This window comes from Microtus ochrogaster, chromosome 5, assembly GCF_000317375.1.
Source record: "Microtus ochrogaster isolate Prairie Vole_2 chromosome 5, MicOch1.0, whole genome shotgun sequence".
NCBI classification, from domain to species: domain Eukaryota; kingdom Metazoa; phylum Chordata; class Mammalia; order Rodentia; family Cricetidae; genus Microtus; species Microtus ochrogaster.
This window is the reverse complement of record NC_022012.1, coordinates 61,233,094-61,247,129: the sequence shown is the minus strand read 5'-3', so window position 1 is coordinate 61,247,129 and position 14,036 is coordinate 61,233,094. Positions and strand designations below refer to the sequence as shown.

Genomic DNA, 14,036 nt, shown 5'->3' with positions numbered 1-14,036 from the left:
TAAAAAAATAAAAGGGAATGTAGCAAAAAAATAAATAAATAAATTATGTATCTGAAAAAAAAAAAGAGTTCACTATGTGCCTGGTTCATGATTCACACAGAGATAATTCAGCGGTGATGGCTGGACATTGTGTCCTGTGAGACAGGGCCTTGTCTCCAGAGCGTAGTGTTGGGACCTGATGGCTCCTAAATCCCTCACTGCTTCCACAGAGCAGAGGCAGCCATGTGGGAACGTTCAGTGAATTATAATGGGGTCAAAGTCGGGTCTCTGAGGAATGTGTAGGATCCCTTATTCTCTAGCATCACAGCTTTTTCACTAGCTTTTGCTTGACAGATCAAGTCAGTCTGATGTGTTCTTGATCTTCCTCCAAAGAGAAGCCCCGACTAAGAGAGACACTATGTGTACACGGACACCCCTTCATGTGTGAATGTGCATGGCTCTCATCCCAAGCCTGCCATCTGTGACCCTAACTCCTGCAGGCCAGTGTTCCTTTACATCTCTTCATCAGCCTCCTCCTCTGCCTGCATCACTGTCCTAGGTCAGGTTCTTCTCTCCATCTTTGAAGCTCTCTCCTCTTCTCCTGACAGACAGTGACTCTCTGGGCCCCCTGTGTGATGTGACAGAATATTTTCCCATCTGTGGTTTTCTGCATTTTGCCCTGTTATGAAGTCCAGTGTGTCTGCAGGATCTAGGTCCATCTCTGGTGTGGCTCAGCCTTCCACAGATCAGGTCTGATTATGGCCTTGAACCCTGTTGAATGTGGACCACTAGATTGACGTGACCATGAAGTGCCCTTCACAGGCCATTTTTATACAGTGCCCTGTAGGCAGGGAGCTGCACAGGGAGGCTCATGGAAGGTCAGTGAGGCAGCACCCTGTCCTTCCCAACTTCTGTCTTTCTCTTCTCCTGGGAACTCAGTGTCCCCAGACTTCAAACAGCCTACTTACTTTTTCATAGGCAGGCAAATACCGGTTTTTGGTCTTTTCTTTTAACAAGGAGATCTTGGCTTCTCTTTGGTCTGGGAGACTTATGACCACTTGCAGCATCATCTCAGTGAGATCTAAAATACCCTCTGTATACATGTCAATCCTGAAAGACAAAATTATCCAAATGGTTAAGGATTCTCAAAGGTTCCCTATTTTACATTTTATTCTAAAAACCTGAGAAATTTACATTGAAAAGTGGTTGCAAAATTACTCACCTATAGTGGGTCATTATCTTTTATATTTAATAGAAATATTAACCTTCCCTCGAGTACAGTTCAGATACTGTGTTAGAATATTTTTACACACACATGGCCGAACCCAGGACAAAGAGCATCACTGGCCCATCTAGAGATGAATTTGTGATATACTTGGTGGCATCCCAGAAGATAACCATCAAACTGTACAGCAGGCTTTCTCTCTTCTCTTCTCTCTCTCCCTCCGTCCCCCTCTCTCTCTCTTTCTGTCTCTCTCTGACATATTTGCTCTCAACAACCATTGTCAGAAGTTACAATTCAATGTTGACATTTTACTTTGTTTTGCTCCCATCACCCCTTCATGTATGTTCATGGCTAAAATCATACGCTGTGCTCCTCTTTCATCTTTTATTGAATATCATGGCTGATCTACCATGAGAAAATTAAAAACAATACCTCTAGAAATATTTCTATACAAGTACTGTTACAAGTAAGTCTCTGTCTCCCATGGACATATGTTTCCTGCACTAATGTTTTTGGCTAGCACCACGTTTAACTTTTGATCAACTGTAATACTCCTACACAGTGGTTTATGAGTGAAGGATTTTGTCAATAAGAGTGGGTCCCAGTAAGGGTGGTACAGTCAGCCTGACTGTTTTAGTCCTGAATTAAATGCTTCAGGTAATCTTAGCACTAGGGAACTGGTCTCTCTAAGCCTCATTGAGTTGAGCAGCCCATACAACTGGCTGGGAATTCAGGTGCTTGCTCTGCACTGTTCCTACTCCTGGGACGTGGGAGGCAGCTCCTTCACCCTCCTCCCTAGGACTCCTCCTCCAGCCTCAAGCCCTGTGTCCTTTGCCCTAAGCTGTTGGCTGAGGTCCAGCACTGAAGCCTTGAGTACCAGGAGTCATGGCTCCCCCATGCTCACACACTTGGCCACCGTGTTTGCAACTCTGTCCCTGTGCTGTGCTGACAACATCATCCTTGGCTGTAGCCACACTCACCTGCATCCGCCCATGTGCCCTTCCCTCTCCTCCATGGACTCTTCCATACTTGGCCTAAGTGAAATAACCAGTCTGCTCCTAGACATAAACCCTGCCACCCTCTTGCTCATTTATGGAGAGACCCAAATCCTTCCTTTGTTTCCCCTTAGAATAATAACAGGAAATATACCATACAGGGCTCTCTCCTTCGCATCCTTCCCATAGAGGTTGTATTTGGTGGCGATGTAGTTGAGAATGGCTCTGGTCTGTACCAGCCTCATCCCATCAATTTCCACCATGGGCACTTGCTGAAACATCAAACGCCCATCTTTGAAAGAACAAAGGAAAAAGGTCTGTGAGGTGTCCAAGTCTCACTTCTTAGGAGCAGAAAAGTTGTATTGAAGTGTCTGATCATATAAACAAAAGATAAATAATTGGCTCTTAGTTTTGCAAGCTGAACCCCACTTACTTTTAGTTTCTGTTTCCTCTCTGTCTCACCCATCTTCCTCTGACTTTTGAGCTTCTCACATCCATCTTTATTTCCTATCCAGACACATATTATATTTCTAGTGCATGTTTTCATGTCAGTTCATGTCCCTGGATACATGTGGAAGAGGAGGAGGGACAGCAGAGGGCCACCATGAAAGCAGAACTAGTATGCTTGACAATCTCATCATCTTCATGACGTTAAGGTGATGTGTGACATTTTCTTATGCAGTGAGCCACCATGAGTTCTCCAGCCTGTTCTTGTGTGGTGATAGTGATTCATCAGTAGCTATGATGAAAACACTCAAGAAATCATCCCAGATGTTTTTCCTCCTGTGATTTAATCAATGGCCATGTACCTGTGTGGTTATTGGACCTTGCGGGTGAAACCCCGCCTGAATAAGTCAGTGAGAGGGAGCTTGAATGAAATTGCTCACTCTGATGCAGAAAGAGAGAGAAAACATTTATTCCCAAGTCCCCAGACAAATTCTTGTAGAAATCTGCTTCCCAGTTTTGCCACTGTCTCCATTTTCAGACCCTTCAAGGAGCCCCACCACCTCCATCACATCCCTCTGCCATTCCTGACTGTTCCCACCCATGACCCGCCAACATCACCTTCTGGTAAACCCTCTAGTAGGCACCACATAGCGATACTTGATGTTACCTTTGATTAACTTTTCCATGTCTGCCGGGGCTTCTATAAACTTCTCTTCAAACTGGAAGCAGAAAAAGTGAATGCATTCTCATTAGCTTGTTCTATATCACTGTAGACTTTTGAACTTGAGAGCTCCCTGGGTGGTGTTGTGCTTGCCGGAGTTGAGACTTGCAGTAGATATGAAGGATCTGATCGTGACCACATAGAAATTCAGATTAAACCCATCAAGCAAAGGTATCCATCATTACAAGCTGCTCATTACTGTAGTGTTCCTCCACCCTGACCCACCATGTTCATGCTTCGGTCCTAAGAAGAGAGTGATCTCACTAGAGGACCAGCACTGGGAGATTGACTGTGGAGGTTTTGGGCTCTCAGGAAAGCCAACTCTAATGATATAGAATAGAAGTTTCTATGTCTTCATCATGGCCATTGCATAGTTCCCGTGATCACCTGGGTTTTTATTTACAGGATTTAGATTTATTAATTTCAAGTGTTTGTGTGTGGTCTCGTACATGTGATTACATCCATCTTGGAGGTCAGATTTCATGGAGGCCAGAGGTTAGAGATTCAGTTGGAGATGTAGTGATGGGCAGTTATTAGCTATCATATGTGGATGCTGGGAACTGTAATAGGTCGTCCTCCTGTGCAATAAGAGCTCTAAACAGCCAAGTCATTACCCTAGCCCCACATCAAAGTTGATTCCATTGAGAGACTATTATTGTGTTTTTAAAATTTTATTCGTTTTTCTTATGAAAATGACATGTTTTGTGTGAGGGTGCACATACCGAATGACAATCTACTCTGGCCTTTTATATGGTTTCCTGGGATCTGGACCTGTGTGGTTTAACCTTTAGCAACCAGCCATCTCTCCAGCTGTTTAAAGTCGTTTCAACCACTTTTTTCCTTTCACAGTTTAAAAGAGTTTAAAGAAATTTTTCAATGATGAAAGGGTGAAAATCAGTGTCACCCCTTAAATTAAAATACCATACCATAATCTACAATAGTCAATTAGCATTGCCTATTAATCAATATTCAAGTTCCTATTTCTGTAGATCTTTTTTTGTAACCTGATTCAACTCAAGTAAGCAAGTAACCAAATACGTATTTGATTCTTTTTCTATTCAAAGCATCTTTTAATGTGAATGTGTTCTTTGGTATAGAATGAAGTAAAATTTTCATAGGTTCAAATCAGTCTATTTCCTTCTTAATACAAGATGACTATCATTTTTTATGGGGTTGATGTTCACAGTTTTATTGGGAGAGCAACAGGAAAGGGGGCTTCTTCCATTAAGAGGTGTATTTACTGGTTCTTCAACCAGTCCAGGGTTGGGCTCTGAGGGTCCCGGTGCTGGCTGAGCACATTGGGCATGTTCCCATTGTCTCCCACAGGCACTGGGTTTCTGTAGAATGTGGCCTGGTTGATCAAGGGGCATACTAGCTGTAGGGGTTGACTGTAGGCATGATTACAGTCCTGGCCATATTGGTCTTGGGAGCACCATGGACACCAAGACAACTACGATTTAAAGGAAGATTGTATACATTTCCTGGTGTGGAGCCTCTCAGCTTAGAGAAGTATTTAGACTTATCTTAGGTCCTATTCCAGAAGAGCAATGCACAACCTACCTCCACCCCTGCTGCAGCCAGGAGCCACCTGATGCACTCCATCCTGCCCCGGCCATTGAAGTAGTGAAGCACGGGCTTCCCAGCCATGGCTGCAGCTGTGGTTTCACTGTGAATGGAAAAGCAAAGAGATCAATCCTGGGAGACTGCGCTCTGGGATATGGTCAGTAATACAGCACTAGGGAAGGGCTGTCTGCCTTTTTTGCAGGGGCCCAGGAAGGTCTAATGACTAATCTCTCACCCGTCAATGAGCGCCAACCTGCAATTGCAACAAATAGGTCTCAGCTGGTCATGTGCCTTCACTTTGAGGACATAGACAGAGCATCCCAGACCTATAGTGGTGAAGGACTGGGAGCCTGTTGAGCTTCAGAAAGCAGAGCCATCATAGAGGGGATGAGACAAAGTCCCTCCCCAGTGTTTTAGCTCTTGGGTTGCTCAGTTCAGAAGCTTTTAATGGCTTCATGTCACCCTGGCTGTGCTAAACCCTTGTTCTCCCCACAGGAGAAGGGCCCATCTCTTGGTTGCAGGTCTGTTTCTCACTGCTAGACTGGACCCTGTTCTATGGTCCAGAAGGTGGTAGTTGATGCATCAACTTCATATCACAGGGAGTCACTGCCTTTGGTGCACAGTACATAATGGGCAGTTGCTCATGTGAACTGCATGTAATCACCACAGAGTTTGCAGGTGAGGTGCTGCCACTGTTTCCAGTCTACAGGAGAGATAGATGTGCAGACAGTCACGTGATGAGGAAACCCTGCGAGTGCAGCTCAGTTCCTGCACAGGGAACCCACATACTGGGTGCTGCTGCTCAATGGGCTGTAAGTCAACATCATTGATCATGGGATCTTTTTTTGTTTGTTTGTTTTTTTGTTTTTTGAGACGGGGTTTCTCTGGGTAGCCCTGGCTGTCCTGGAACTAGTTCTTATACACCAGGCTGGCCTCAAACTCACAGAGATCAGCCTGCCTCTGCCTCCCGAGTGCTGGGATTAAAGGCAAGCACCACCACCACCTGACCATGGGCAATGTCTTTAATTTGTGATATAATAGGAAATTTCAGAGTCTGTATTTTAAAATGACTCTACGTGTGTATGAGTGTGTGTGTGTGTGTGTGTGCACATTAGTGTGTGTATCTGTATGCACTTTAGTGTGTGTGTGTGTGCGTTGGTGTGTATGAGTTTGTGAGTGTGTATGTGCGCTTTAGTGTGTGTGTGTGTGTACATTGGTGTGTGTGAGTGTGTGTGTGTGTGTGTGTACATTGGTGTGTGTGAGTGTGTGTGTGTGTGTGTACCCATGGCTGAAGTGACTAGGAAGGCTACAAGGAGACATCAGGTCTCCAGGGCTGTGGGCTCCTCCCACCAGTTCAGCATCAGCAGACCTCAGCAACGTTCTGACCCCTCAGACATCAGCCTCCCTGCCCTCAGGGCACAGCTGCTTCTCTTGGGCACCTGGCAGTTTCCTACAGCACTGTATAATGCTCTGTTCTTTTTGTCTTTCTGTTTGCTTTTCTCTGTTTTCTCCGTGAACTCTCCTTTGCCCTGGAATGTCCAATACTGGGACTTCACAGGGACTCTGAAATGCTGAGGCTTTCAGATTCCTCCCCATACTGCAGAACCTCTAACCTCCCGGTTTTAGAGCTGCACACTGTCTCAGAGTCCGCTGGTCTTCTCCAGATTAGTGATGAACGCTTTGAACCTTAGCATAGGGTTGGCCGCATAACGGCTGAGCGTCAGAGTTTGGGTTTAACCTCGTTCCTCTACAGACTTATTTCTTCCTGCCATGTCTTCCTACGGAATTTTAAACTGTTTTCTGGTGTCGCACGCATTTCCTCATACACACAGCTGTGATCACAGAAGAAATACGCAAACAACCTTGTCTTTGATGTACGATGCAAGGTTCAGTCTACATTCCTCGGACATTTCATGGTTCAATAGTTCAAGATTCACACTTTTTTTTCATTCTCTTTCTTGGGATTACCATCTAAAAACAGGTTGTGTAGTTTGTAATTAAATAATAAGATAGTAATAAAGTAACAAATCCTAAGTATGAAACCTGCTACCCTCCTATTTACATGGAATCATCAAAGCAATCAGAATCCACAGGACACAAACAAATGTGGTAGAAATCCAAACTGGGGAAGGGCTTTGGGAGGGAGGCCTGGGAGAGATAGGTGAATTCAAGTTCTCAAGTGAGAGGAATCTGCACGTTCTCTGTGAGACTGGAACACAGTTCAAGAGAAGAAAGTTATTGATCTCAGGTATGTGAGCACAATCCAGGTCTACTCCTCACTGTCCTAAATCCCACGCCTTTAGATTCCCTTGTGTCCTTAAATCCCACTCTTTAGCTCAGTGACACTGGAGGAGGAGGAGAAAGGAAGGGACAGAAGAAGGGAAGAATGAAGACCAGGACAGAGGAACGAGGGAGACATGGCTAAGGAGGAATGGAAGAGGGGATGGATGACAGAAAGAGAGAAGGAAGAGAGGAGGAGCAATAGCTTGCTATTCAACATTCTGTAACAAAATAATTCAGATGAACCAGAATCAAATGCAAGTAAAGTAATGCTACTAAGCAGTGAATATGATAAAAGTATACATATATATATATATAAGGTGAAATTGCATAATAAAACCAGCTCCTTTGTACAATTAATGCATGCTAAATAGAGCCTGGAAAAGCTGTTTTTCACTGATGCAGACAGACGTGGAACTAGTTACAGAGGTTATAAGAGAGAGAACTGACCTAGTGAGAGTCCAGACTTCCGCTCTGCTCAGCTCCCCAAGTTCTGCTCCAGATGATAGTGGGAGCTACTTTAATAAGGTGCCCTTTCTCACCAACGGGGTGGATACCCAGAGCCACTCCCACTGACTCCCACTGAGTTCAAGATTCCAGAGTTTCTTGAAAGATTAGGAAGCTAACAAATCAGGGAGGGGCTTACAAGCCACCACCCTCTCCAGAAGATCTGGATCCTTGAGTGTTTTCATTGGTTTAATTCTCCTGTGTCTCTAAGTGACCTCTCATGCGTGCTCCTGGGAACAACCCTAGTGAAGCACGTTGCTCAGGACAGAAGAAACACGGGAGGGAGGACTGAGCTAGAAGCATGAATGGTGTCCCAGAGTCAACCACAGAACCCTCAGCTATGATAAGATGTGACTTACATCTACTGAATTTGGGGCAAAGTTTGTGAAGTAGCCTTAAATTACAGAATTAACACATTGTCTCAAACTCAAGGCTAAATTGAAGTTCAGGTTACAATGTCTCCTACTTACTGTATCTGATGAGAATGCTAATGTCCTGTAATAGAATATTTGTCTCAACCTTTGTCCTGTTTCAATCTGGAGCTGAAGGACAGAAAGGAATTTCATAATTCACACTTACCTTCACCTGGCTGATCATCAGCACACTGTCCTAGCATGCTCTGGGTCTCTGTGCATCTGTGCATCCCTGCAGTTCCTGCTGTGGGGAAGCTGTCATGTCACCATTAGCAATGTCATTACAAGACAGTGAGAATTACGGTTACTTCATGCCAAGTTCACACTCAGAGCTCTTATCCACAAACAAGGGCATCTATCACTGACTTCACTCACAGAGCAGCAAGTTAACTTGGGATTTTAGTTATAATCACTGGTCCATAGGTCTCGTATGCTGACCTCAGTGGCTTCAGAGATGCATGTCACTGCCTGAGTCTGCACACCCTCCCAGTGTCCAGGACTGGCCCCTTTGTATCCTGGTGTGCATTGCTAATTTCTCCTCAGCTGTAGAATCCACTCCACTGCTCTACAAACAGCTGGCAAAGCAGCAGTGCTGCCCTCCAGGGTGATGCGCATGTGCACAGCACAGGGTCTCAAGTCCATGTGTCAGTCAGTTCCAGGGAAGAGTTGTGTCTGACACAGCTCATGAAAGAGTCCATGTCACAGGCAGCGAGCTCGTGGCAGAGGATAAAGGAAACTGTGGGGAAGGTGAGTGTCCAGGAGAGCACTGTGGAGACTTGCTGGGGAGAACTGGAGATCTCAAGAGCACAGCAAGGGCTGAGTCAGGAGCTCTGCTGAGGGTGCTGTTGTCTCAAAACTGAGTCCATTGTCCCTGCCCTGAAAGGAAGAGAGCCCTCCCTCCCCTGTATGCCTGTGGTGCCATGTTCCTGGGACCATGTCCCTGTTCTTCTAGCCTGCCTGAACTTTAGTCTTTCTGCAGCCCAGGCTCTGCACTCACCATTGCTTCAGCTGGGCCTGCTCCTCTCCATCCACATGCTGGGCTCCCCCATCAGATCCCTGTCCAGACAGCACAAAGCCCTGAGCTAGGAGCTCTCCTGGGCTTGGTTCTGAGTTCCCAAGGCAGCACACTGGAAAGTCTCTGTGAGTGTGTGACCAACTTTCCTTTAGTGTTTGAAATGTGTATATATACATACGGTGTGCATGTATAGAAAGGACATTCTAGTGGCCCGTTATGTGCCCACCTCTGAAATAACAAATGTAAAAGTTCTTCGATGCAAATCCTGAACATCATCTCTAATAAAAAATGGAATGTATTCTACAAATTTGTTCTTTAAAATAACTTAAGCTGGATAAAGGTTTACAGGGCTGGGAGTGCAGCTTGTAGGTAATATTTGTTCTGGCATGCTCCCAAGGACCTGGGGTAGAGCCAACATGGAAAAGAGAAATTCAAAGGCTTAAAATCCGCAAATATTAATCCCCACCGTGACAGCTTGTGGACACCAACACCCCTGTGTCATCTCACTCTGAGCCTCTCTCTCTTTGCCTCTTAATCATTTTTGCTTCTGAAGAGTGCTAGCCAAGTTTTTGAAGCCTGTGTTGGGCCTTGGTGACAGTCTACCAATCTAAGGCTTTTTAGATGCCCCAGTGAGAGGACAAAAGGAACCTAGTTCTGTGCCCTTGCTCAGGAGTGGACTTGGCAAGTCTAATGTGGGGAGGAGGCCTGGGCCTCAAATGAGTCAAGGTTTTGGTTTCTGGAAAAGTGGCTGCTCCTCCCGAAGAGACTGGCGTTATCAGTCCCAAGGCCACTGTGTGCTATGTCTGTAATGATCTTGAGAAACCCTGTGTTCACTTTGTGTGACGTCATTGATTAGCCCCCTGCTGACTTTGTTGCATTTCTCCCCAAACAATAGTATAAAAGATATTTTAACCAACCGTGGCAGTTTTACATTCCTTGTAGGAGCGAGAGGATTGGAAATGTTAAGTAAGAGGAACAGAGATAAGAAAGAAACACAGAGACCCAGGATTGTGTTGGGAAGGCAACTCAGTGCCGCTGCATACTGAATTCAGCATTCTGAGTTCAGCCGTGGATAATTTTCTGTAGACTTTTATACCCAATACAAAAGGGCAGTAAGAAGGCAAAAGACTGCTTTACCAGGATACAAAAGACAACCTTAACAGTCACTTGCACCAATACTTTGAGCCATCTATCCATTAATTCCTGAGTCAAGCGTATGTTGGTTGGTGCAGTGAAGATACCTTAGGCCAAGTATCCTGCAGGCAGCCATTCCCAAGACAAAACTCCTATTTCAAGAGAAGGAGCAGAAGGATGCTTGAATTCTCTGATCTATGTTCAGGATGGAGAGGATCTACCTCTATGGGCCATCTTAATGTCCAAACACCAGGTAACCAACCCTAGGATAGGGTGTGTGGCCAAATTTGTTGTCAACAACTTTGAGCAAGCAAAATAATCTCAAACTCTCTGACCTTCAGACAAGGTGGCCTAGGCTCACATATTTGGGTCTCCACAAGCTCCTGGACCCTATGGTGGGAGTCAGCAGGTCATGGAGTCAAGGGAGTGCTCAAAATTCTGAAAGAGACTGATCAGGCAGAATTTTACCAAAGAAGTAATCGAGTCATGATAGACTATATTTATTAGTCAAAGAGTAATCAAAAGCAAACTGTGTGTCAAATTTTAACAGACACTGGAACTCAAAGTCCCAGGTCATTAACATCAGAGGTTTTTCAAGCTTTGTAAATGATCCCAGAGGGTGACAGCCAATGCTGATGAAGCAAGAGGCCACAGTAGCAAAGTTAATGCAGGGTCTTAAAGGGACAGGCTGAAGCCAGGCTTGGAAAACACTAGATGTTTGGTGCAAGGTAGCATAGAAGCTTTGTTGCTTTTAAGCAGATTTAACACATTAGAGAATCTTTGCATATTTCTGACTTTTATTTTTATTTATTTATTTTTGGAGACAGGGTCTTACTACATAGCCCTGGCTGTGTGCCTTTTATTCTTTATCGAAGTCTGAGGGTCACCAAATGTCACCAAAAGACAGTTGTGGCAGCTATGACTCTTCCAAGCTGGCTGTGGAACTTCCCACAGTCTAAATTGTGAACCTGCATCAATCCCCGACTCCACCCACAGACATGGCTGAACACAGTGATGTTTTTCCAGAAGAATCTCTGAGTTGCTGGTTGAGCGGGAGCTGAGAACATCCCTGTGGGCTTCTCCTCTCCCACTTCAGTGTGTTTTAACCCATCTCTTACTCCCCATCCTTCAGCTTCTCTTCAACAGAGACCCACACTGTTCTCTGACCCCTCAGAAGCCTCTAAGCACATTAGCTGATGCTGTTTGTCTGTATATGTGGTACCTGAGATGCTTCCACTTGCAAGTATCAGAAAACTCAAAATATCTTCGTACAAAGGATCGGCCATCAGCAGTGAACTGGGGGAACTCTGGAGTTGGCTAAATGTCAGTACGGTGATATTACCAATGACCCTAGAAAGTCTGGGCTACTGTGTCATGTCCGCGGTGGGCTACAAACACGCAGACATCCCCTTCCTCACAAGGTCCTAAACCCTCTCTTATTCCCTGTCCCTCTATGAGCACAGGTGGTCCCACCCAGGGCCCCAGTCACCATTGTTCTGTGGGGAGGAATCCCCTCTCCCAGCTCTCCGTGCTCCTGTGCTCTCTCTGGCTGAATGGAGGAAACCAGAAAACACAGTGACGAAAGAAAAGCAAAAACCTAAAAAAAAAAAAAACCAACCAAACAAACAAACAATACCAACAAAAAACAAACATACTTGAAAATGGTAAGAGACAGATTGACAGCAGATATTAGTGAAATCCAGAAAATCATAAGAACGTACTTTAAATACCTCTAAGTTTTTGAATTAAGTGAAATTCTAAATGGACATGATGTGGAAAAATTAGCTGAGAAAAAGTTCTTAAACTGATTCATAACCAGCAGCAAGACTGAAGCAGTAATAATAAGTCTCCTAAGTAAAATATGCCCAGATCCAGATGGGGTCACTGCAGAAATCTACCGTACTTAAGGAGAACTGACACCCGATGACCAAATTGTTCCCTGAGTAGAAGAGGAAGAGAGGTTTCCAAACTCATTTTATGATGCACTATGACCCTGACACCAAAGCCCAGGTGAAGACACAAGCAGTCACCAAGGGTTTCTCTTTCCTCATATTGTCACCAACCATTTACTTTTATACTTGTGTGTTTACATGTGAGTGTGCACACATGTGTATGCATGTTATGGTTCCCAACTACTTCAAATAGAAGCTTCATTCATGAGGTAATGTTGTGGGGACTCCTTCAGCCAACAACCTTTAAAATACTGGCCCTCTTTGGGTGTGGTCACATGTACTATACATACAGATGTAAAAACATATGCGGCCCTTTGGCCGCTGGATTCTCTTTTTGTTCCCCACTCATGCAGAGGACAGCTGATCTGTGAGTCTACCCCTAAATAAAGAAACCATTATTACACTCCATTCTGAACTAGGCTGTTACTATTTTATTATAATCTACTACAAGGTGATGTTATACCTACTTGTATAATTTCTTAGCATAGATTTCCATTAAGCCATAACATGGTAGTTATTTGATTTTGTTAGGTGCATATAAAAGAGTAAAAAAAATATATATTTTTATCACCATCTCTTCCATGAGAGTTATCTGTGGTTATAAGAATAAGTATTTAGAATTCAGTTAGGAATTATACTGAATTAGGAAGATGGCAATAGTATGTTTTCCTTTAAGATCCCTGGCTTCGCTAGTCCTGATGGTTGGTTAATTCTCTCAGTATTAGGCATGATTTCCCTCATGTTGATCAAGGCTTAGCTCCGATTAGATAGCTGTTGGTTACAGTCAAGATATGAACTTTGGGTCTATCTTGCCATGTTGTTTGTTGTTTGGGGACATGGGCATCACAGCGAGGTAGGGCTATTGGTTGCCTTTCTCCCCTGGCAGCTTGCACAGTCCCAGCTGGTGTTATGGAAGCGAGTCCTGAGGAGGGAGGTTTTCAGGGAAGTCCCAGCTTGAATCCTCCAAGTCCTGTGTCAGAAGTGTGTGGTGTCTTTAGCCATGGGCCCTTACCTTCAAGGACAACATAATAGCCTATATTGTTTGGGGGAGTTTATGTGGGATTCCCCTCTGTATGCTATGAATATGTTATATTGCTATTGGTTAATAAAAACCTGCTTTCAGTCAATGGCTTAACAGAATATAGTCAGGCTGGAAAAGATACATAGAGACAGTCAGCAGAGTCAGTGAGATGCCATGTAACCACCAGAGGAGAAAGACACAAGCTGCCAGCTGGAAACTTGCCCTTAAACCACGAGGCTTGTGATTAAATAATAAAATAATAGAAATGGGTTAGTTTAAGATGTAAGATCTAGCTAGAAATACAACTAAACATTTGACCAAACAGTATTGCAAATAATATAGTTTCTTGTGATTATTTCAGGTCTGAGCAGGCGGGAACAAATGAACAGCCTCCGCCAACAAAATGGATGTCAGATATGAGTGGCCAGGAACAAACAGGCTATGCCAACAAAAAGTCTCTTTCACTTTTCTGGCCAACAACTCAAAAGGGAGTGTCTCATACCTGGTAGTGAGATTTTTAAGACATAGTCTGTGACTTTGGGGGAAACGTTATTATCCCAAGTGGCATAACTCTGTTGAAAATATACAGTTACAAATACCTTATATATTGTGTTAGTTAGGGTTTCTGTTGCTGTGATAAACACCATGGTCATAAGAAACTTGGGAAGGAAAGGGTTTACTTCATCCTACAGCTTGTAGTCCATCTCCCAGGGAAGTCAGGATAGGAACTCAAGGCAGGAGCCTAGAGGCAGGACTGAAGCAGAGGCCATGGAGAATTGCTGGT

The 14,036-nt window shown here is 44.3% G+C and overlaps 1 protein-coding gene across 2 annotated transcripts in view; it reads right to left on the bottom strand.

Moving 5' to 3' along the window:
• Nucleotides 1–7,722, bottom strand: part of LOC101994637 (glutathione S-transferase A2-like) — a 15,681-nt gene extending 7,959 nt beyond the window's left edge. The window contains exons 1-5 of one of the 2 annotated variants that reach the window (XM_005347592.2): nucleotides 7,661–7,722; nucleotides 4,928–5,033; nucleotides 3,314–3,365; nucleotides 2,359–2,491; nucleotides 948–1,089 (exon numbers count right to left, since the gene is read on the bottom strand). In XM_005347592.2, the coding sequence (XP_005347649.1) occupies nucleotides 948–1,089; nucleotides 2,359–2,491; nucleotides 3,314–3,365; nucleotides 4,928–5,014 (414 nt within the window). In that variant the 5' untranslated portion in view covers nucleotides 5,015–5,033; nucleotides 7,661–7,722. Of the gene's footprint in view, nucleotides 1–947; nucleotides 1,090–2,358; nucleotides 2,492–2,632; nucleotides 3,082–3,313; nucleotides 3,366–4,927; nucleotides 5,034–7,660 lie in introns of those variants that run through there. The other variant, XM_013346423.2, reaches the window with a different exon arrangement.
• Nucleotides 7,723–14,036: the final 6,314 nt, after the last annotated feature.